Here is a 23,971-nt window from a genome sequence, read left to right as displayed (position 1 = left end):
ATATTTATGTATTGGTTGTGTCAGGCAACTGTGTACACTTTTTTATTGTTTTATAGATTAGTTCTGTAGATTCTCTTGAATTCCTATAAGGACTTTCACATTATCTCTAAATAATAATAATTTATTTCTTCATTTATATCTTTTGCTTCATAATTATGTTATTGATTCATTTATTTATTGTGCTTTTAAATATAAATATTAATAGAGTGCATTTTTATTTCTATCTTTATGGAGAAAGCTTACTGTTTCAATGCTTAGTATATTTTTGGAAGAAGGTGTTTAATATGTTAATGAATTCCTTTCTCTTTCTAATTTATTAAGACATACTGTTTTGAATGAATTTAAGTCATAACAAATGTTTTTCTTCTTCTCAATAATTTCTTTGTTTTCTAGTTTGTTAATTTCTGCTCTTGATACGCTATCCTTTCATGAACATTCACTGAGTTTTCAGTATTGTTATGTTTCATATTTCTTTAGTTGAATGTTTTCATTTAAGTACTATTTTTGACACTGTTGACAGCTTCTTGTTTTCTTGTTCCACATCTGTGTTCCTTTTGTTTTGGGTTCCTGATGACTTAAATAGGATCCTCTGCCCATGAGATTTTCTAGGCAAAAATACTGGAGTGGGTTGCCATTTCCTACTCCACAGGATCTTCCTGATCTAGGGATCGAACCTGCATCTTTTGTGTCTCCTGTATTGAACAGGCGGATTCTTTACCAATTGTGCCCCCTAGAAAGCCCTAAATATGTACTTTCATGTTTTAATATCGATGCTGAAGAGCACTAGTGAACAGAAGTCTTCAGTGTAGGATATAAGCTGATTTGCACAGTAGTGAAGATTGAATACCTGTGTATTGGACCAAAGCTTATGGTTTGGATTGCTTATCTGAAACTAACAAGTTGTTGCTGGTGGATACTTTTCTTAGCTTGGACCATCTTTCACTGGCAATGAAAAAGTTATGGCATTGACAATTAACAGGTGTGCCAGATAAGTCTAAATGATCTGACCTACATCTAACTGTCACATGGAACAATTAGTGAGTGATGTAAAATAATTTGATACATTATGTAGTTTAGACTTAAAAGATTTATAACTGCAGAGGAGAGCAAAGCATTGAGGACTAACATATCTACAGGAAGTTTCATATTGTAGTGTGGGCTTTGCCTCTGCTTTTGGATGATTTATAGGGCTTAGAATGGAGAAGGCAATGGCACCCCACTCCAGTACTCTTGCCTGGAAAATACCACAGACAGAGGAGCCTGGTAGGCTGCATTCCATGGGGTCGCGAAGAGTTGGATACAACTGAGCGACTTCACTTTCAGTTTTCACTTTCATGCATTGGAGAAGGAAATGGCAACCCATTCCAGTGTTCTTGCCTGGAGAATCCGAGGGACGGGGGAGCCTGGTGGGCTGCCATCCATTGGGTCGCACAGAGTCGGACACGACTGAAGTGACTTAGCAGCAGCATAGGGCTTAGAACAGAAGATCAGAAAAAAAATGTCATTGCAGTTGAAGTAAATGGCACGATTAAAGCCTGAAGGTACAAGGTATGTTCATGGGATATGAGATCAGCTTAACCAGAGGCTGATTATTTGGCCATATGGGAAAAAGCATTTATAGGTAATCTATTTATAAAAAAGTATTTATAGGTAATTTACACACAGTTTCACTGTGTATGGCCTTGGTTTATTATCATAGGAATTGTTTTTTAAAAGCAGAGAGTTTGGTGGGCAGGGTGCTAACATAAAAATGATGCTATGATGAAGATGATGACGATAGCTACAGGCTTCTGTTGGCGCATATTACTTGCCCCAAATTGATCCAAGTTCTTCGCATGAATGATTTAAGTGAGCCCTCAGAAAATTCTCGAGGTATCATCATCATCATCAGTAGAAGTAGTCTTTGTTGTTGCTGTTGTTCTGTTCTAATTGTAAATACTTAGGCAGCCTCTCTAACACGCCTAAACTGTCACATCTAGTAAGAGCTGGGACCTTTAGCAGACATTATGCTTCTTCAGAAGTAATTATCAAAATTAGTCTGCGGTGGTCCCTAGGATGGACATGTGAAAGTGAGAGCGCGTCTGCAGGTTGCCACTGGGAGGCTGGGCAGCAGCTCGGCTGGCCGTGACAGCAGCGTGGCCGCAGGAAGCCATAAATCAGAGAGGGCTCCGGGCTCCAGGCGTGAGTGACTGGGGTGGTGGGGCACTAATTCTGCTCTCTGTGTCAAGCTAACTTTCCTTCCCTTCTTGTTTTCTACCCCCTGTTCCTCTTCCTCCTCTCTCTCTCTCTCTTCCTTTCTTTTGAGTAATCAATTTGAGAGTAAGTGATATTCAGGATTAGATATTTTATGTATTTATCTTTCCTTTTCCTCAGGTCCTACATACAGCTATCATACTCTTGCAAAAAATAAAGGAAAAAACATCTTTTTGGAAAATCTGTGGAGGATTTAAGATATGCTTTTACTCCAGACTGAAAACTTTCTTCAGTAACAGTAAGATTCTTCAGTAACAAATCACGTCATATCCCATAGTCTCCACATATCTAGATGCAGTGTAAGGACTTCATTTAGAAATTTACACTATAAAAGTACCTTGATTTAGAGTCAGTAGACTAATCCTTCCAGTAATTTAGAAAGTAACAAGAAAATCTTACCTTATAGGTTTCTGTGCGAATCAAAGAATGCAACAACTGAAATAAAAGAAAAATGGAAGCAGACAATTTCCAGTAACTACTATACTTGTCACTTGGAACAAATTACCTATTCCTTTGCCTCAGTCTCTCCCATATGTAGGGTGAATATAATGATACTGCATTCCTTACTTGCTCTTATCCTGAAGTTGAGCACACACATCTGTAATATGGAATATTGGATTGTAAGGAACTTCTTGAGAGGACTAAGAAGGAAGAGATTTTATTTGGATGTCTGTGTTACTTTATTAGAGTATACTTAGTACCAACTTATTCCAATGACTTATCATCTAGCAATTTATACTTGTTTGTACTTCAGCATTTAAAGTTGCCCTCTTGGATACGTTTTCTGAGAAGAAAAATTATGGTGTGTGAGATATTTACTTGGGAGGAGAGCCAGAGGAGAGAGCGAGAGCCCCTTGAGACTACACGGCAGGCCTCAGCCTGTGCAAGGAGAGAAGGAACAGAGAAGCATTGCTTTGAAAGAGCTGCAAACTGCAGCTCAATTGCAAGAAACATTCATCCAGGTCAATGGGGAGTCTATGAGCCAGAGTTTTCCACTGGAGGAGTCCCCTGTCTCTCTGGAACGTTCCCAACTTAGCTCCGCTGCCATGCTCAGTTGTAGGGCTTGGAATGAATTGTGAAAGTGCAGGCTTCACAGGGGCAGAAGAAAAGGGGCAATAGAAGGAAATCGAGGCAGTGCATTTTCATAGCTTCCTTATCCACACACAGCACTCGATACAAATATCACTGTTTTCAACTTTCTGGCCGTTTGTTCTTATTGAACCTGCCCCAAACTAACTTTATGTCTCCTAGTTCATCGATATGTTTTATTGTGCTAGCCAGTTTATATCTTTTATGCTATCTCCATCCTGGGCATATTGGTCAGCTCCTTCAACTAGGTTTTTTCAATTAGGTTTCCCTTCATCCTCTTCTGGGAATGCTTATTAATTCAAAACTCTGAGTGATTCTAAGAATTTCTGTTCTTTTTCTAAGTTCCTACTATACCCAGTGTTTCTGAAGAGTATCATATAACTATTTTGATTTGGAATCACAAGAAAGTCATCCAAATTCATTAAGATTACTGATTTTAGAGGTAGGTATGATTGGGTTTCTGATTCTGGCTTGATTACTTACTACCTGCGTTAATTTGATCAAGTTACACACATCCATCACATCTCAATTTTATGACCTGACAAATGAAGATAATGGTATTTTCCTTACAATATCATGCATATGGCATATGTTGTTGTTCAGTCGCTCAGTCGTGTCTGACTCTTTGTGACCCCATGGACCGCAGCACGCCAGGCCTCCCTGTCCCTCACCCTCTCCCGGAGTTTGGCCCAAGTTCATGTTCATTGCATCAGTGATGCCATCCAGCCGTCTCATTCTCTGATGTCCTCTTCTCCTGCCCTCAATCTTTCCCAGCATCAGGGACTTTTCCAATGAGTCATCTGTTCGCATCAGATGGCCAAAATACTGGAGCTTCAGCATCAGTCCTTGCAGTGAATACTCAGGGTTGATCTCCATTAAGATTGGTTTGATTTCCTTGCTGTCCAAGGGACTTTCAGGAGTCTTCTCCAGCACCACAGTTAGAAAGCATCTATTCTTTGGCCCTCTTTATGGTCCAGCTCTCACAACCATACGTAAGCACTGGGAAGACCACAGCCTTGACTATAGGGACCTTTGTCGGCAGAGTAATGTCTCTGCTTTTCAACACACTGTCTAGGTTTGTCATCTCTTTCCTGCCAAGAAGCGGTCGTCTTCTGATTTCATGGCTGCAGTCACTGTCCGCAGTGATTTTTGGAGCCCAAGAGGATATCTGTCTCTATTTCCACCACCTTGCCCCCTTATATTTGCCATGCAGTAATGGGCATCTGCCATGATCTTAGGTTTTTTTTTGAGTATTTAGTCTTAAGCCGCTCTTTCACTATATATAATAGTTGCTTAATTAATGACAGGTACATTATTACCAATTTGAACTAGGACTTATGACTTTTCTATGCATTTCCACATTTTTTGACTCCCCCTTATCTTCTCACTGGAGTTACTTCAAACCTAGTTCTACTCTTTCCAGTCATTATTCTTGGGACCACATCTCCTACATAACTGAGAAGTGACAGGCCATGTATCATTCAGTATTATTAAGAACTACAATGTACCAGGAACTGTTTTTTTGCAATGAATCTATAGTGGTGAATCAGACAGACCAAGTCTCCACCTGGATGAAACTTACAGCCTGTTTCCTCCACTGCAGTGTCTCATACTTCAAAAATTTAAATTTATTTTTACTTCTCTTATCTGTCATAGGCCTGTCTCAGTGGAAGCTTGTCCTTATTCTTTTCTAAGACTAATCTAACTTTTCTTATTTAGCTATACTAGAATGTTGCTCCAACATTCATCCCTTGACCTACTGTCTCCAGTATCTATCTCTCCTAGGTTGTCTTTTTATATGCATAAAAATTCTTGCCATATTTTTAAAAATAAAAGCACAAACAAATCATATGAACTTGCTTATTGCTTTCTCTTCTCCTCCTCTTTATCCATTGTTCTGTAATATGGCTTTTATACAAAGTCTATTTAAATAGCACTCTGTAAATGTGACCTACTTTGGCCTTCTTGTAGCTATATTTTTTTTTCCCTTTAAAACTGAAGCACTTATTCATCAAACAAGTCTTCTATGACACATTTTTTATCACAGTGTTTCATCCTTAGGTCTTCATTTCAATTTTTTTTTTCACTGATTTTCTCAGATATTTATTGACTTCCTATTCTAGGCGCTCAAGTGCAGGTCATACAGAATCTATAAATGCTGTTTTAGAGTTTTGCCAAGAGAACACATTGGTCGTAGCAAACACCCTCTTCCAAGAAAACAAGACTCTACACATGGACATCACCATATGGTCAATACTGAAATCAGACTGATTATATTCTTTGTAGCTGAAGATGGAGAAGCTCTATACAGTCAGCAGAAACAAGACTGGGAGCTGACTGTGGCTCAGATCATGAACTCCTTATTGCCAAATTCAGATTGAAGTTGAAGAAAGTGGGGAAAACCACTAGACCATTCAGGTCTGACCTAAATCAAATCCCTTATGATTATACAATGGAAGTGAGAAATAGATACAAGGGATTAGGCCTGACAAACAGACTGCATGAAGAACTATGGATAGAGGTTCATGACATTGTACAGGAGGCAGTGATCAAGAGCATCCCTCCCAAAAAAATGCAAAAAGGCAAAATGGTTGTCTGATGAGGCCTTACAAATAGCTGAGAAAAGAAGAGAAGTGAGAGACAAAGGAGAAAAGGAAAAACATACCCATCTGAATGCAAAGTTCCAAAGAATAGCAAGGAGAGATAAGAAAGCCTTCCTCAGTGATCAGTGCAAAGAAATAGAGGAAAACAATAGAATGGGGAAGACAAGAGTTTTCCTTAAGAAAATTAGAGATACCAAGGGAACATTCCATGCAAAGATGGGCTCAATAAAGGACAGAAATGGTGTGGATCTAACAGAAGTAGAAGACATTAAGAAGAGGTGGCAAGAATACACAGAAGAACTGTACAAAAAAGATCTTCAAGACCAAGATAATCACGATGGTGTGATCACTCACCTAGAGCCAGACATCTTGGAATGTGAAGTCAAATGGGCCTTAGGAAGCATCACTATGAACAAAGCTAGTGGAGGTGATGCAATTCCAAATGAGCTATTTCAAATTCTAAGAGAAGATGCTGTGAAAGTACTGCACTCAATATGCCAGCAAATTTGGAAAAGTCAGGAGTGGCCACAGGACTGGAAAAGGTCAGGTTTCATTCCAATCCCCAATGAAAGGCTATGCCAAATAATATTCAAACTACTGCACAATTGCACTCATCTCACATGCTAGCAAAGTAATGCTTTTATGTAAAGTTTAAAAAAAAAAAAATTCTCCAAGCCAGGCTTCAACAGTACATGAACTGTGAACTTCCAGATGTTCAAGCTGGATTTGGAAAAGGCAGAGGAACCAGAGTTCAAATTGCCAACATTTGTTGGATCATCGAAAAAGCAAGAGAGTTCCGGAAAAACATCTACTTCTGCTTTATTGACTATGCCAAAGCTTTTGACTGTGTGGATCACAACAAACTGTGGAAAATTCTTAAAGTAATGGGAATATTAATCACTTTATCTGTCTCCTGAGAAATCTGTATGCAGGTCAAGAAGCACCAGTTAGAACTGGACATGGAACAACAGACTGGTTCCAAATAGGAAAAGGAGTATGTCAAAGCTGTATATTGTCACCCTGCTTATTTAACTTATATACAGAGTACATCATGAGAAATGCCAGGCTGGAGGAAGCACAGGCTGGAATCAAGACTGACAGGAGAAATATCAATAACCTCATATATGCAGTTGACATTACCCTTATGGCAGAAAGCAAAAAGGGACTAGGGAGCCTCTTGATGAAAGTGAAAGAGGGGAGTGAAAAAGTTGGCTTAAAACTCAACACTCAGAAAACTAAGATAACGCCATCTGGTCCCATCACTTCATGGCAAATAGATGGGGAAACAGTGGAAACGGTGACAGACTTTATTTTCCTGGGCCCCAAATCACTGCAGATAGTGACTGCAGCCATGAAATTAAAAGACACTTGCTCCTTGGAAGAACAGCTGTGACCAACCTAGATAGCATATTAAAAAGCAGAGACATTGCTCTGCCAACAAAGGTCCATCTAGTCAAAGCTATGGTTTTTCCAGTGGTCATGTAGGGATGTGAAAGTTGGACTATAAAGAAAGCTGAGCACCAAAGAATTGATGCTTTTGAACTGTGGTGTTGGAGAAGACTCTTGAGAGTCCCTTGGACTGCAAGGAGATCCAACCAGTCCATCCTAAAGGAGATCAGTCCTGAGTATTCATTGGAAGGACTGATGCTGAATCTGAAACTCCAATACTTCGGATCAATACTGATGCAAAGAACTGACTTGTTGGAAAAGACCCTGATGCTGGGAAAGATTGAGGGCAGGAGAAGAAGTGGACAACAGAGGATGAGATGGTTTGATGGCATCACGGACTCGATGGACGTGAGTTTGAGTGAACTCCGGGAGTTGGTGATGGACAGGGAGGCCTGGTGTGCTGCGGTCCATGGGGTCGCAAAGAGTCGGACATGACTGAGCGGCTGAGCTGAACTCTTTCACTAAAACTTTGGCACATATCTGTTCTTCATCTCATTCCATACAAATCCTTGTTTATATCCTCAATCATAGTCTTTCACTTAATTTCATTCCTATGATCACATTTTCCTTCCGTTTCTCTGTGTCCCTACATGGTCCTCAAAATACCACCTGTTTCAAATGGATGTGACCATTGTCATCTAACTAATACTTTATTTTAAATGTCCCATATCTGCTAATATCATCGTAATCATCTGAAAGATGACTTAAGGCTTTACAATTTAAAATGAATTTTGTTCTATTCTTTAAACTAGTCTTTTTCATTTTTATCCTCATTGTTACCATTTGCTTCTGGTTATTTTACTTCCTCCTTGAAGTATTTTAGATGAGTTGTGGCAAAAACCCTTCCCAATCCTCTTTTGTATTGTTGTTCAGTCACTAAGTCATGTCCAACACTCTGTGATCTGATGGACTGTAGCCCACCAGGCTCCTATGTGCACTCTCTTCCAGAGTTTGCTCAAATCCATGCCCACTGAGTCAGTGATGCTATCTAACCATCTCATCCTTTGCCTCCCCCTTCTCCTTTTGCCTTCATTTTTCCCAGCATCAGCGCCTTTTCCAATGAGTTGGCTCTTTGCATTAGGTGGCCAAAGCATTGGAGCTTCAACTTCAAGTCACTTGTTCCAATGAATATTCAAGAATGATTTCCTTTATAATAGACTGGTTTGATCTCCTTCCAGTTCAAGGGACTCTCAAGTGTCTTCTCAGCACCACAGTTTGAAAGCATCAATTCTTCACTGCCCAGCCCTCTTTATGGTCCAACTCTCACATCTGTACATGACTACTGGAAAAACCATAGCTTTGACTGAATGGACCTTTGCCACAAAAGCGATGTCTCTGCTTTTTAATATGTTTTCTTCTTTATAGGTTTGCCATAGCTTTCCTTCCAAGGAGCAAGCATCTTTAAATTTCATGACTGCAGTCACCATTTGCAGTGATTTTAGAGCCCAAGAAAATAAAATCTATAACTGCTTCCACTTTTTTCCCTTCTATTTGCCCTATCCTCTAACAAAGTTCAAATATATTAGTCCTGATATTCAATTTTTTCTAACAACTGCTCCAGTTTTATATTCCATTGAATCTTCTGTCGCTTAATCGTAAGCCCTTTTTCTTTCAGAATTACCTTCCCCTCTTGTGCTTTTCACTTTTGCACCTGCATGATGTCACACAAAGGTTGCTCCTCCCACACCATGAACGCTGTTTACCTTTGCTCATGGAGTCCTGTCTGTCCTTCAAAGCCCAATGGAAGCGACCCTTCTTCAGATCCTCCTTACCCTTCATCTCTTCAGATAAAATAACCTCCCCCTATTCTGAAACACAGTAAGGTATTTTATGTCTTTTGTCTTTCATATTATATTACGTTGTATCTTTGCTTGAGTTTAGAGACTCATTACTATTTATGCTTTACAGGATTCTGAAAGTGTGAAAGTGTTGGTTGCTCAGTCGTGTCTGACTGTTTGCTACCCCGGGGACTGTAGCCCACCAGGCTCCTCTGTCCATGGGATTCTCCAGGCAAGAATACTGGAGTGGGTTGCCATTTCCTTCACCAGGGCATCTTCCCAGCCCAGGGATTGATGCATTGCATCAGCGGGTCTCCTGCATTGCAGGCAGATTCTTCTTTTTTCCAGTTTTTAAAACTTTTTTTATTTTTAAATTTTTTAAAGTTTCTATTTTATATTATCTACAAAGATTTTCCCTTAATTTACAAGTTGAACCACTGCAGACAGTGATTACTTCATCAAACTTGATTTATAAATAATAATCTGTCAGTTTGACCATAAGAATTTACTGACCCTTTGTCAAGTTTAGTAAAAGGGTGTTCCAAGTCTTGATTTTTTTCTTTTTGGCGGTAATAGTAGCAAGAATCACTCTTGGTACTTCTTTTGCTAGCTGATGCGTTCATGACTTTCAAGGGTCATTAAAAAATAAATAACTTCAAGTTTAAGCAAGCAAAGCTGGGGTATTTGCGGGACTCGGAACCAGCATATGGAATTATGGCACAGCCCACAAGTTCCTAAATGGCTCCACTTGGTCCAAATATCTTCCACTGCAAGTGAACTGTTAGCATTCCTATTGGATGTTACAAGAAATCAACATATATTTTTTTTCAAAACAAAACAATGAAATTGTAGTTTTCTGTGCTTCCAGTTGGTAGAAGCAGTAGAAGGGAGGAGGGAATTTGGCCTTTCGGTTCCTCCAGGGCAGCCTTAACAGCTGCTGTTGGTGGTGGGCTTGTACCGACGTCCGTGGGCTGTGTTGGGTGGATGGGTGTACGCCGGCTGAACTCGAGAAGGAGCGATGGTGAAGATGGTCCGCTGTGCTGCTGGGAAACTGTTGTGTGGAGACTGCGTACTGCAGGCTGGCGTCGTGGAAGGTGGGGTTGGCGCAAGCGTGGTAAATGGCAGACTGCAGGCAGGTTCTTTACCACTTGCTAAGCATGCTAAGTCACTTCAGTCGTGTCCGACTCTGTGCAACCCCATAGACGGCAGCCCACCAGGATCCACTGTCCCTGGGATTCTCCAGGTAAGAACACTGGAGTGGGTTGCCATTTCCTTCTCCAATGCATGAAAGTGAAAAGTGAAAGTGAAGTCGCTCAGTCGTGTCTGACTCTTAGCGACCCCAAGGACTGCAGCCTACCAGGCTCCTCCGTCCCTGGGATTTTGCAGGCAAGAGTACTGAGCCACCAGCAAAACCTTATAGGATTCTGAGCATACAATTTTCCTCAATAAGCATATGTTAAAGGAATAAATTAGTTGAGAAGATCTTCCTTTCTTTAAAAGTGATTGCTTATCACTGAGAGTGTGTGTGTGTTAGTCGCTCAGTTGTGTCCGACTCTTTGCGACCCCATGGACTGTAGCCTGCCAGGCTCCTCTGTCCATGGGATTCTCCAGGCAAGAATACTGGAGCGGGTTGCCATTTCCTTCTCCAGGGGATCTTCCTGGCCCAGGGATTGAACCTGGGTCTCCTGAATTGCAGGCAGTTTCTTTACCATCTGAGCTACCAGGGAAGCTCTTTGAAAGTGATTACTTATCACTGAAGCACACCAATAAGATAAGTAAGCTGCAGTAATAAACTGTCTCTCCTGCCTGAGTAGTCTTCCAGAAGGCAAAGTAATTGCTATATGTGCAACCTACTCCTCTTTCTCCCTCATCCAGTTATTGTGGTGAGGAAGCACCTCTCTCAGCCAGGCAAATGGAACAGGGGCACCAAGTCATACACACTCCTGCCTCTGGGGGTGTTTACTGTCATTGAGACTGACATGCGTGCAAATGCTTGCATGTAAATAAAGGAAATTTTAGCTCGGAACTTATATGAGAAGGATACCACAAATAGAAAAATCACTAAATGAGTAATAGGTTTATAAGCATACTTTTGTAGAATTTTCTTTGTGGAAGTGCTAGTTGCTCAGTTGTGTCTGACTCTTTGCAACCCCGTGGACTGTAGCCCATTTCTGTCCATGGAGTTGTCCAGGCAAGAGTACTGGAGTGGGTACCATTCTCTTCTCCAGAGGATCTTCCCCACCCATGGATAGAACCTGCATCTCCTGCATTGCAGACAGATTCTTCATTGTCACCAGGGAAGTCCAGAATATTCTTTATAGAACCTTAAAAAAAAAAATCACTTAGTAGTTTCTACCCTATCATCTCCCTGAAATTTAGTATAGCAAATATAGTGATATTTTCTTGATTAAATCTCAGAATTATACAAATCTTGCAGAAATAGTATATTTATTTCCCATAAAGCTACTTAGGCTGTGTAACATCCAATTTGTTTGATTGGGGCTGGAATTTTGAATCACAAGTGAGTATAAATTATACTATTACAAATTACATTTGTGAAAAAATATTTTAAAGACACAGTGAAAGGGGATTTATTGTTTTCTTTTTGAACAAGGGTTTACAGTGAGGTGTGCCTGCATTAAGAAGTGTAATCTTTGTTATAACCCATATAGTAGGTGCTCAGTATATGTTGGCTGCATGATGACAGTTGAAGAACCCATCTGCCTATGAAGTTCTATGAAATAGTGATATTTAAAATTGAGTTTTGGAAAGAAAAGTCTAGTTAAATATAGAGGAATGCATGCATGCTACTCTGGAGAATTTAAAATATTCAAATTGGCAAGACAAACATAGTTTTGAAAAGTTAATTAAATTATACAATATAATCATAAGAAGGAGTCCCATAGTATATAATTTTAAAATATTAAATATATTCCTAGGTTTTCTTTCCTGTTAGTACTCTGCTCCAGCTCAACACAGACAAGAAAACAGGAATATTCTTTATGATTAGAAAGGACTCTTTTGTCATTAGCCCATGCCAAATTGATAGTTTTTATAGCCTGACAAGAGACCAAGTCTTCATTACCTAAAGGGAAACACTTAAATCATCCGAAGATGGCTATTCTGTACTGAGGAAAGTTTTCCGTTGACTGTTTGAGATTCTGTCTCACTTCCCAGGTGGCAAGGGTTAGTTTTTCTTCAGAATTGACAATTTCCACCTGGGGGTGGGTAGATTAGATTGGGAATGTATAGGAGGGGAGCTTGTCAAGGAAATTCAAGGAGCAGAATTGATAAGTTCTAAAGGGAATTCTAACCTGGTCCCCAGATTGAATCATAGATGCTCATACTTTATGGATTTATACAACTGTGCAGAAGATACAGAGTAAGAAGCAGAAGAAAGAGCAGAAAGTAGAAGCTGTGGAAGGAAAATATTCCAGAAAAGGCATACAACTCTATGGCTTGTCTAGGGAGCCCATCATTTGTTGAGTTGTGAATAAAATACCAATTTGGGAGCAACTGTGATGATGACTGAATTTTTTCGAGACATTTCTCTAATGCTGATTCGTAGAGTATGAATACTCTCTTGCATTAAAATTCTGGAATTACAGGGAGCAGTTCTGGTAACAGTTGAAATTCATTCTTGTGTCTCTGTACTTGTTGCCACCCAGCCCCAGGCTGGATGTGTCTATACAGGGTTCTTATGATTCTCTTATAAAAAAGAGAAACCTGGTAAGAAATTAGCTATTGACGGGTATGAATTTAAAGTGAGTATGAAGTTAGAAATGTAGTTATAAAGGGATTTATTTCCCTTAAAACCAGGCTATCATTTATTTTTAAAATTTTTTTAAAATATTTTTTAAAGTTTATTTATTTTTAATTGAAGAATAATTGCTTTACAGAATTGTGTTGTTTCCTATCATTTATTTTTAAACTTTTGCTCCTTTCAATTCACTGCTTTATAGTTAAAACAGTTTGCTACAGATTGAAATATCTTCTTGAAGTCTTATTTATATTTTGCATACAGATTTGTGATAATCTGGGCTTAACCATCAATTCTTGGAATTTTTTCATATTGATTACATGTCAGCCTTTACACACTGATATTGTTCTACAATGTAATAACCATTTTCAAAATGAGATAGACTCTTACATTAGTATTTTGTTCTATTGCTCTAAATATTTATCAGCCTCATATATGTTCTACTTGTATATAGATTTATAGAAGACTCTAAAAGGGAAAAAAACACAGGAAATAAATATAATTACCTTGATATAATATTGACAGCTAACACTTCTATCATGGTTACTAATTTTTAAACCCCATTTGAATTGCCTTACATTCAGTAATGTATTTAAATTTCAGGAAAACCATATAAATTTGGACTATTATTGCCTGTACTTTTCAAGTGAGAAAAGTGAGGAACTGAGGGGTTAAATACTTTTGCTGAGTAAACATGGAGGGTAATGCCAGAACCAGGATTTGAATCCAAGAAATCTGATTCCCTGGAACTTCCTACTCTCCACTTCTAGAACTAAATGATTCTTGAATGAGCCAGAGATAAAGTATGTAGCTATGTTACTTCAAAGCTATATTTCAATATGATTATTTATAAGATGGGTGTATCTCCTTTACTAGATTATGAACCTGTGAGTACAAGAACCTTGTTTTATTAACTTTGTCATACATGGTGCTCAGTAAAATTTCTAGTATTCCTGAATTACAACTTATTATTGCTCTGAGATATTTTATCCAAGAGACATCTACTTAAAAATCATCAGTTTTAGATCCGTAAAACTTTTAGATTGACCAAACAAAAAAAGTTTAAAAATAAAATAAAAAAAAAAAAAAAAAAAGCAATTGTAACCTATAATTGAAGTATTGCATTCATAATTCTCTTATTTCTTAACTATTTTTAGGAATAAAAGAGCATGAATGAAGACTATTTTTGACTGATATAGAATAATTTTAGAATCATGTTACTTGGTTGAAACTTTTTTCTTTTCTTTTTTAAAAATACTCTTTCTTACAGGGTGCTGCTTTAATTAGAATGCTGGCTAATTTTATGGGCCATTCAGTATTTCAAAGGGGTTTGCAAGTAAGTAAAATGTTTTCTATTTTCATTTACATTTTTCCTTATTCTTGTGTTTGTTTAAAGATATTTCATAGCTTGGGAAATTGCTAATACAAAATTGCTGAATTTTATGGGAAACCATAAGGTAAGTAAGGTAAGCAGTGCCTTACCATATGACAAATGAAAATGGTAGATAAGATTCTGTATTAACCCACAAAACGCAAAAGGTTGTATCATTTAGAATCTCTTTAATATGCATTTTAAAATTGAAGTAATTTTCAAATATAGCAGATCCTAAATAGTCTATATATGATTTCACAAAAGTCTATTTCCCTTTTATTCCATTTAAAAGTTTATATAAAATGAAAGCAAATTATGTTAGCTTCTTGGAATTATGCATTGTTTGAGAATAACTTCACTTTTTCAGATATGTGCCTTTTATGTTGTTTGCTGTTTTAGTGTTGATATACAGAGATTGTTATTTGTTCCAAATATATTAAAGTGTTTTTGTTTAATTAGGAAATACAGTTCTTTAAATAAAGAAGAAAAAAGGAAACAGTTTTATTATAATACATTTACAGTATGAAACATGTAATCTAGGAGTAGATTCTTAGAAAAGGAAGATTCTTAAATTCTTGAAAGCAAACACAAATATAGAAAAATAGAATTTTTATTCCATTGAATCTGTTGGAATAAATCATGTTCCTAGCAGCTGTGATTGATGAATTATTTATGATGCATTCTGCTACTTAGAAGTGTCCTTTAAAGTAAATTGATGTTCACCTGAAATACAATTATGCTAAGACAGAGAGAGCAATCAATCTTATCTTTCTCAGTAAGCTTTTCATTTTGAAATTTAAATAAACTACATATGGGATCAGGTCATGTTTTAGTAGTCTAATTCTATCTTTACCTAAAATAAACTAAATGATAAAATACAAAACAAGAGTTAAGTATGTTATGACAAAGCTATAAATACTTAACACAAGAGAAAAATATATATATAAATTCCTTGAAGAATAACTTTCCTTAGAAAATATTTTTACCAAATTGTTCCATCTGGGGTTGGAGTTACTTTAATCAGCTCTTTCCATTAGGACAACCTTTGGAATCGCTGAATTCCACTGAATCTGTTTGCCAAGTACTAAAGTCTCTATTCTGATCACACAGTTAGGAAAATCTTTTTTTTTTTTTTTTAAATCTGTGAGTGACCTCCATGAATATCAACTATCTGGAGAAACGTCCTTCCTTATCCCCACTCCTTTGTTTTTCCCACTGAAGTTGTAGCATGACAGTACAGTTCTGGAAAATAGCTGAGGTTTCATAAGATTTCCACAAATTGAATTTAATTTCCTGGGTAGCAAGCTGATGTGAAATCACTTTCTGTATACAATTTTTATTTAATTTTATTTTTTCTCATTTGTGTGTTTAGATTTGCTTGGAAGATTGAATAACGATACTTACGTTATCTGGAAAGGATTTTTTTTTTTTGCAATGTTTTTCTTTTCTTATCATACTTTCTGTGGTATGCAAAATAGATCAATTTTGAATACAGCCTTTTCTACTGACCTATTCTGTCCAGTTTTATCTGTAACAGTTAGACTCTACCCTCTAACTCCCATGATATTAAACTTTCATGTGAAGCCGGTATTAATGTGTGCCTTTATGCTATGGTACTTGATTTGGTTAATTTTCAACTGAGGGACTCTGTGTTTGTCAACATTGCGTTTCATTTGCCTGTGACATCTCATTGATCAGATAGATCTTTATCCTTCAGTACTTTCCTTGCCGCTTTATTTATACTCATCACTCAAACTGATTTAGTGTATCATCAGCAGTTTGGATTAGTTTACAGTAGATTCCTGTGTCTAGGTGATAAATTATCATCTGTTGTGCATGAAGATGCATGGGATACGGTTTGAAAATGACCTCCTGAACAGACACTTCATGTCACGGTGCTGAGTGGTCACAGAGTTGATATTAATATATTTCCCATCCACAAGCCTCTGGGGAATCTTGGTTTACATGTTGCTGAAAGAGCTAATCTAGACTGTCAGTGCTTATCTCTGCTGGAAAATCTATTAATTGTTTTTATATAAACAATGGCTATTTCTATGTTGACAAGTGGAAGTTTATATTTGCACACAGACCCAGGGTTAGATTTACAAGTGTAGGCATCCTAAATTGCAAATAGTATTTTTTTCGTATATTCTCCCCCAATCCCACCATCCTTCTCTTCCTTTCTTATTCCCTCCCTCCATATTTCCTTTTTTTTTTTTTTTAGTATTTGGACCTTAGCCCTGATATTCCATACCTGAACAATATTATAATGGTGGTTTCTTTTAAAACTTGGTTTCTCTTGAATCTTTTAGTCCTTGTGATTCATCTTAAGCTCTTTTGGGAACAAGGAAAATGTTTTTTTACATTCACAAATAAATAAAACAATATATTTACACAATATAAATTTAAAATATAATAAAAACACATAACATTATATAGTAGATATAAAGTACAATGTAATATTTATATAATAAATATAATAAAATAATATAAAGGTAGATGAGTTCACATGTTTATATTTAACTTAGCAAGTACCTGAGTATTGATTCAGCTACATATTTCTTAACTTTTATAATATTTTGTATTGGACAACATATTTCAAGTTTCGACTTATACATACATCCCTCAGTAGAAAGGGACTCCAGAGACTTTTTGAGAGAAGTTTTGTTTCTAGTATCCATATAATCCATTCAATCAGCTATCTGAATGTCTGGTAAACAGTTTCATACTGAATAATGACAACTTTCCTTGGTCTGATCTTCTTGATTTTTTGGTCTAATTCCCTTATTTCTTGAATGTTGTGTGATGCTTAAATGTTAAGTTTTGCATAATTTTTAAAATAAGTTGCCTCAAAACTTCTTTTAGTAGGTAATAGACAGAACACACATTCTGTCTATTTAGTCTGTAATAGATAGCGTAGGGCTTCTCAGGTGGCTCATTGGATAAAAAATCCGTCTACAATGCAGGAGACCACCTGCAATGTAGGAGACTGCCTGCAATGCAGGAAACCCAGGTTCCATCCCTGGGTTAGGAAGATCCCCTGGACAAGGAAATGGCAACCCACTCCAGTATTCTTGCCTGGGAAATCCTATGGACAGGGGAGTCTGGCAGGCTACAGTCCATTAGAGTCGGACATGACTGAAGCGACTGAGCACCATTAATAAGTCAGTTTCCATTTTGTTTCGACGGTTAAATTGAAAGTCAAATAGAGCAAATGAAGTGTGAACCTTTGTGGATTATGTATGCCACTTGTAAATAATACATTGTTTCAAACACAGAAATATTTATATTTTTGCAAGTTCTGTATAGCTACTGTTCTTCCATAGTAGATTACCCAAAACGTTTGCTGGAATATTTTGGGACACAAGAGGCAATGGAATAAGTAGGGAGAAACATTTCTTATTCTTTTTTTAAACCTTTTATTTTGTGTTGGGCTTTAACTGATTAACAGTGTTGTGATAGTCTCAGGTGGACAGTGAAGGGACTCAGCCGCACATATACATGTATCCTTTCTCCCCTAAACACCCCTCCCATCCAGGCTTCCAAATAACATTGAGCAGAGTTCCATGTGCTATACAGTAAGTCCTTGTCGGTTATCCATTTTAAATATAGTAGTATGTACATGGCCATCCCAAGCTTCCTAACTATTCCTTCCCCCCATGTTTTCTTCCTGACAACCATTATTCTTGTTCCTAATTAATGATGGGCTTTCTGCTAGTCACTAAGTTCTTTCTGACCTCGGACTTCATAGTTATAAAATGCAAGAGTAGAATTAAAAATTAGATTTTTTTCCATCTTATTAATGCATTTTACTAGTTAGACAATTTGGGTTTGATACTTTAATTTAGGACAACTGTTTCAATTGAATGGGAGAATTTAACCAGCTTTCCTGAATCTTCAGTTAATCATCTGTATAGTGAGACTTTGACCCTGTTGGGAGAGTTAGAGGAGTAGAAGTCAGGAAAACCACTGCTAGATTTCAAAATTTTGGTATCACAGAGAAAACACCCATACATTCAGTGTGGTTCTAGTCAGGTTTTGGGAGAGCGTGGAATCAGATGTGTTTGTTAATTCACCACTTTAACCCAGAGCCCTGGAGCCTGTCTTCAGTTGCCTTCAGCGCGCTGCGTTCTGAGGATCTTAGTTCACCTCATGCTCAGCCTCTATTACTGCAAGAATCGCTGAATCTTTCTGAAATGCTCACATCTTTAAGTTCCTAGGTTTCTTATAGTTTAAGTACACATAGTAATTTGTACCCATTTGTACAATGTTTGTACATATCAATAAATTTGGATCTACTTCTTCTACCTTGTTTTTATAATTTAAGCTTCCACAGCTCAAATCCTCCTTCTTACCTAAGTGCTCTAGACTTATTTTTAAGTAAATTATTCAGAGAAGGATTCTTTTAGATAGAATTGTTTCACATGACTTTGACCTTTCTTAGTTGATTTTTACTTGTGTTCATCTCCCTAGTTACATTTTTTTATAATTTTTCTTTGAGTTTTTAGAAATAAAAGAATAAAGGTATAACATTGACTCAGTAGCTGTTAAAAAATAATTAGTACATACTACTACTGTTTTTTTCTTTTCTTTTTTTTCAAACAAAACAATATCGCTTTAATGATTTGAACCTGGCAGTGCCGTTCTGTACATTGTTAAGAGGCAACACCAGGGAACTAAAATTATAAAGAAAGATCACTGTTAAACATGATATAAACTCACTTCAAAATCCGTCAGAGAGTGAGTCACCTTCCTGCTCATCCAATGAAGGTAATTCAATATCATTTAAAATATGGTTGAATAAAGAAAGATTTCTTTTGATTAGTATTTAACTGCTCTTTTCCATAAGGTAACCTACAAAAAGATGTTTGGCTCCAATTATCAGTGTGGAAATTGCTTATGCAAATCAATGTAAGGCAATGAGGTGTGGATAAGAAGTAAATATCATTGTTATTGGTTGTGCTCATAAAATTGTGATAGCCTGGAGGTAATGACAGCACAAAGCTATAGGGGTTATCAGTAGCAACAGCATACTCAATAACCGGGTTCCACGAGAAGCTACATGTGTACACAGGATTCTTATTTGAAAACTGAAAGCTTATGTTTGTGAGACAGTGGTTTGCTCCCTTGCATGTAAGTTTTTAGATAAGTGGGAAGTCAGAAAATAACAGAGGAACAGAGACAGTGTGTGTCAAAGTTAATTTCCTCTCTGAAGAGATAGTATTGTGTTTTTAATCAGATGGTAGCTGAATCATGCTCCATCTAAAACTGAATGACCATAGGCAGGTTCTGTTCACATTTCTCCCTGTTTCACTTAAATTGCTGTGCAGTTTTAGGTATGCTATAGGTAGAAAGGTTAATTAACTCTTTGTGATAATTTTTTGTCATCAATTAATACTGTATGATAATAATACTATCATTGATCATGTTTAGTCATTGGATTTGACCTAATTAGCATTTAGCTTATTAAAGACCAACTACAAAGCTAAATTCAGTGAGTATGCTATAGAGAAAAAAATATTAATTTTAAGGAAAGATTCTATGAATTTGAGAATATAGAATACTATTTCTAATAAAAAGAGTACTTTAAAAACATAAATAGCAAAGACTATTCATATTTCTTAATCAGACAAAAATAACTTCTATTCGTCAGTTTTAATTAATTTGCTTATATACAGCTACTGATTGAATTCTTACCATTTTGCCTCTGAAATAAATGTTGTTAGTTGACTACTGTGACTATACAGCATTAACTAAAAAGCCTTCATTGGTGGTGACATATATCTTTATTTGTTTATCTCACAAGCATTTACCCAGATTAATGGGGGGTCTTAGAAATTTATTCTTACTGGTTTCTTTTACCTGTTAGTCAAGAGCTCAAGATATATTCATTTTGTGAAAGTGTTAGTCACTCAGTCATGTCCGACTCTTTGCAACCCCATGGACTGTAGCCCACCAGGCTTTTCTGTCAATGGAATTCTCCAGGAAAGAATACTGGAGTGGGTTGTCATACACTTCTCCAGCAAGTCTTCCCAACCCATGTATTGAACCTGGGTGTCCTGCTTTGCAGGCAGATTCTTTACCATCTGAGCCACCAGGGAAGCCCTATATTCATTTTAACTAATAGGGTTCATACTGTAAAATGATGTTTTTGATAACTTTATTTAAAATACATTTGTGAAATGATTTGACATAATAGACTGATGTATGATATATATGTGTGTGTATATATATATGTGTCTATATATATGTTGGTCTATGTAAATATGTAAATATGCACATACTGGGATATGTATACCTATCTACAAACACTCTCTCCTTGTAAACATTACCATTTGGTTATATTACTAGTTCAGAGGTACAACAAACTTGCCTTAGAGGCATTTTCCTCTAACCTAATTAGCTCTTGCATCAGCAGTTTTCTTTCGTTTCCTTTTTTATTTTTTCTCTTATATTACATTCTATTTTCAGAATGTTCATGTAATAGCCTAGAACTATATATTGGGCAATATTGACAGCTTTGATGCTAAAAAAAAACCCTCCCAGGTTGGAAAGATTTTTTTTAACTCCTATTTTCATAATTGCTAGATGATTCTAGTACATAGTTTAGTAGTAGTAATATGGCATAGATGTACATAATAATTTTAGTTATTTTTTCCTAGTTGACAAGCATTTACATTGCTTTCCAATACTGGTAAAATAAATAACACTGAAATAATTTTTAAATTATAGATTTACCCATTGTATTTTGATTTTCTTTTAATCTATATTTTTGGAACCATATTACCAATTTTTTCTTCTCAGATACATAATTTAGAAAGAAAGTTTGAAAGTTCTATTTTTATAATACACTAAGCAGACAACATTGTGTCTTATTTTCAAAATAAATTTCTCACCAATTTAATAAGTAAAAAATTGCTATTTCAGTGTATGTATTTTTATCACAAATGAGATTGAGAACTTTTCATATATTCTCTTGCCTTGCACTGTTATCACTTACTTTTATATGACATATTTATCCATGTGTCTATCTGTTTAAAAAATGAGTTTTCCTTCTTTAAAGTTAAAACTATTCATAAATAGTTATAGAAATAATGAACTGTAATATATTTATACTAATTCTTTTTCCTCTTTGATATTTAAATGTCAAAATTAAGTTGTGAAAAGCCATATGTTATAAATAAGTGGCTTAAGAGTGCTATAAAGACCTATCCTAAGTTATGTGTTTGGAACCTATCTTACTTATCAAACTTATCAAAATTCCATGTTGATCTACCTCTGTATTTCTGTCTGTGGAAGAGAAGGCTCTGTGTTAGTATGTCACACAAAGAAATGGGGATTTCCATGTGTCATCCTGCATCTTATTCCTTTTGCAATCAGTCTCTTGTATTCACTTTTTCACTTCTGCTCAAAGTCTCTCTCTATGACTATGTTACAGATCATTTTTCCCCCCTTAAGAGCAATAACTCATTTTAGTGTCAAAAACTTTCCTTAGTGCTTTGTGCTAATAAACCAAACTATGATTTCTCTTCCTGCCTCTCTTTATATCCATGTAGTTCACCCATCAGATATGTTCAGTCACTCTTTTATTCCACACATACTGCATGGCCACACAATGTCAGACACCATGATATGTACCAAGTATTTAAATATTCAGGGTATGCTACACACAACAGATATGCCCCCTGATCTCATGAATCATATTTTTGGACAAGATTGATGCTAAAAAGGAAAAAGGCAAATACAGATATGTTTCCTAAGTGTGATAAATACTAGGCAGGAAAAAAATAGGATGTTGTGACAGAACATATAAGATGGATGGGTCAGGCAGCTTTAGACTGAGTGTTTAGAAAATCCTTCTTGAGAAGAAGGCATGTGTCCTGAGGTCTGAAGGATGAGAAAGGGGGTTGGGGGAGATCATTCTGGGAAGATGGAAGGGCTTGCACAAAGGGCTGAGGGAGGAACTCAGTGTATTCAAGGAAAAGAAAGGAGCTAGTGTAGATGAACAGAGTTAGTCAGGACAAGAGATAGAACAGGAGCTATTTATGCAATGCCAAAGTGCACTGTGCTTAAGAAGGTTGGGTTTTATTCTGACTGAAGTGGGAGGTGATTCACCAATTTTAAAACTGGGATGCAACCTGGTTCTGTTTATACTTAAAGTAATTATTTGGCTAATTATAGTAATACATTTGGACTGGGACAATCAGTATACCAGTAGGGGAATCAGGTAATAAAAATTAGGAAGATGGTTTGATATCTGGGTGAGAGATGGCAAAGGCTTAAAGAGTGACTAGATATATAGAGACATAGATAGATTCAGTGTTTTTTGAAGGTAGGATGAAATGAACCTAGGGATAGATTGGCTGAAGAGTGTGGTAGGAGAGATCCACAAGAGTGTGGTATGAGAGGAAGAAAAGGCACCTAAGAATGATTCTGAAGTTTCTGGGTTGGAAGCCTGAAACTTAGGCCTGAAGCGCTATATTGTTGGAGGTGGAAGGAAGAGAAGGTGCTAGTAAAAGAGGCTGTATCAAGGTAAGTGTCAGTTGCTCGGTCATGTTCGACTCTTTGTGACCCCATGGACTGTAGCCCCCCGCTAGGATCCTCTGTCCATGGGATTTTCCAGGCAAGGATACTGGAGTGTGTTGCCATGCCTTCTCCAGGGGATCTTCCTGACCCAGGGATCGAACCCAGGTCTCCTGCATTGCAGGCAGATTCTTCACCATCTGAGTCACCGGTAGGAAGAATAAAGAGGCAGGCAGAATGCCAGTGATATGCTGTCACTCATGTCAAGGAAAAAAGCATATTTCAAGAATAAGAAAGTGACCAAGGAGGTTAAATGCAGCTGAGAGGTGGAATAAAATAAAGCCTAAAAAGTGTTCCTTTTGGCAGTTTGCATATTTAATGACTTTAGTGGACTGTGTTAAAGGGTGGAAGGGGTGGGAAATGTCTAAGAAGAGACAGTGTATTTAGGATAAAATTTTTAAAATTTGCCAAGGAAGGAGATCAGAAAAACAGAGGAGGGAGGTAGAGGGCGAAGGAAAGTTTTTTTGTTTTAAAAATGGGAGACAGGTGTGCTAGTTTTAGGCTGGTAGAGAAGGAGTCAGGACAGAAGTTGATAGCACTGGAGAAGAAAAAGATAACAGGGGCTTTGGTTCTTGAGACAGTACAAAGGCGGGTCTTCTGTAAGAGAGACACTTCCAGGACATTTGGAGATTTGGAAATCAGAAAATAAGGGAGTTGATTTTCTGATGAATTGTATTTATTTATGTCACACCGTGAGGCTTGTGGAACTTTAGTTCCATAACCAGGGGTCAAACCCAGCCCACAGCAGTGAAAGCACCGAGTCCTAACGACTGGACCACCAAGGAATCCCAAAATCTGTGTTTTAGTGTTCTGTGAGGCGAGGTCACTAGCTGAAAGGGAGGTCATGCTGCGTGGTAGCGAGGTCTGAAGACTGAGAACTGGGATGCGTAGGCAGTCACGGCTGCCTGGTAGTCCTGAGTGCCTATTTGAGTTTGTCGATTATGAATGTATAATAATACTCAACTGCTCAAATTGCATCATTTTTCTCCTGTGATGTTAAGCTATACTTGTGCAAGTTTTTAAGAAGCAAATACTTGAGTTTGTCCAGGACTGGGGTTGTTGCCAGCTAGTCTAACTGCAAAAC

General features: G+C 37.1%; 1 protein-coding gene across 1 annotated transcript in view; it reads left to right on the top strand.

The window, feature by feature from the left end:
* The window catches only part of TRHDE (thyrotropin releasing hormone degrading enzyme), a 439,831-nt gene that overhangs the window by 304,626 nt on the left and 111,234 nt on the right, over positions 1-23,971 (top strand). Inside the window, exon 7 of the mRNA XM_025284466.3 lies at positions 14,203-14,268. Coding sequence (XP_025140251.3) covers positions 14,203-14,268 — 66 coding nt within the window. The remainder of the gene's footprint in view (positions 1-14,202; positions 14,269-23,971) is intronic.

Source organism: Bubalus bubalis, chromosome 4, assembly GCF_019923935.1.
Source record: "Bubalus bubalis isolate 160015118507 breed Murrah chromosome 4, NDDB_SH_1, whole genome shotgun sequence".
In the NCBI taxonomy this organism is placed as follows: Eukaryota; Metazoa; Chordata; class Mammalia; order Artiodactyla; family Bovidae; genus Bubalus; species Bubalus bubalis.
The sequence above is the reverse complement of the archived record's forward strand: the minus strand, read 5'-3'. Positions and strand labels throughout refer to the sequence as shown.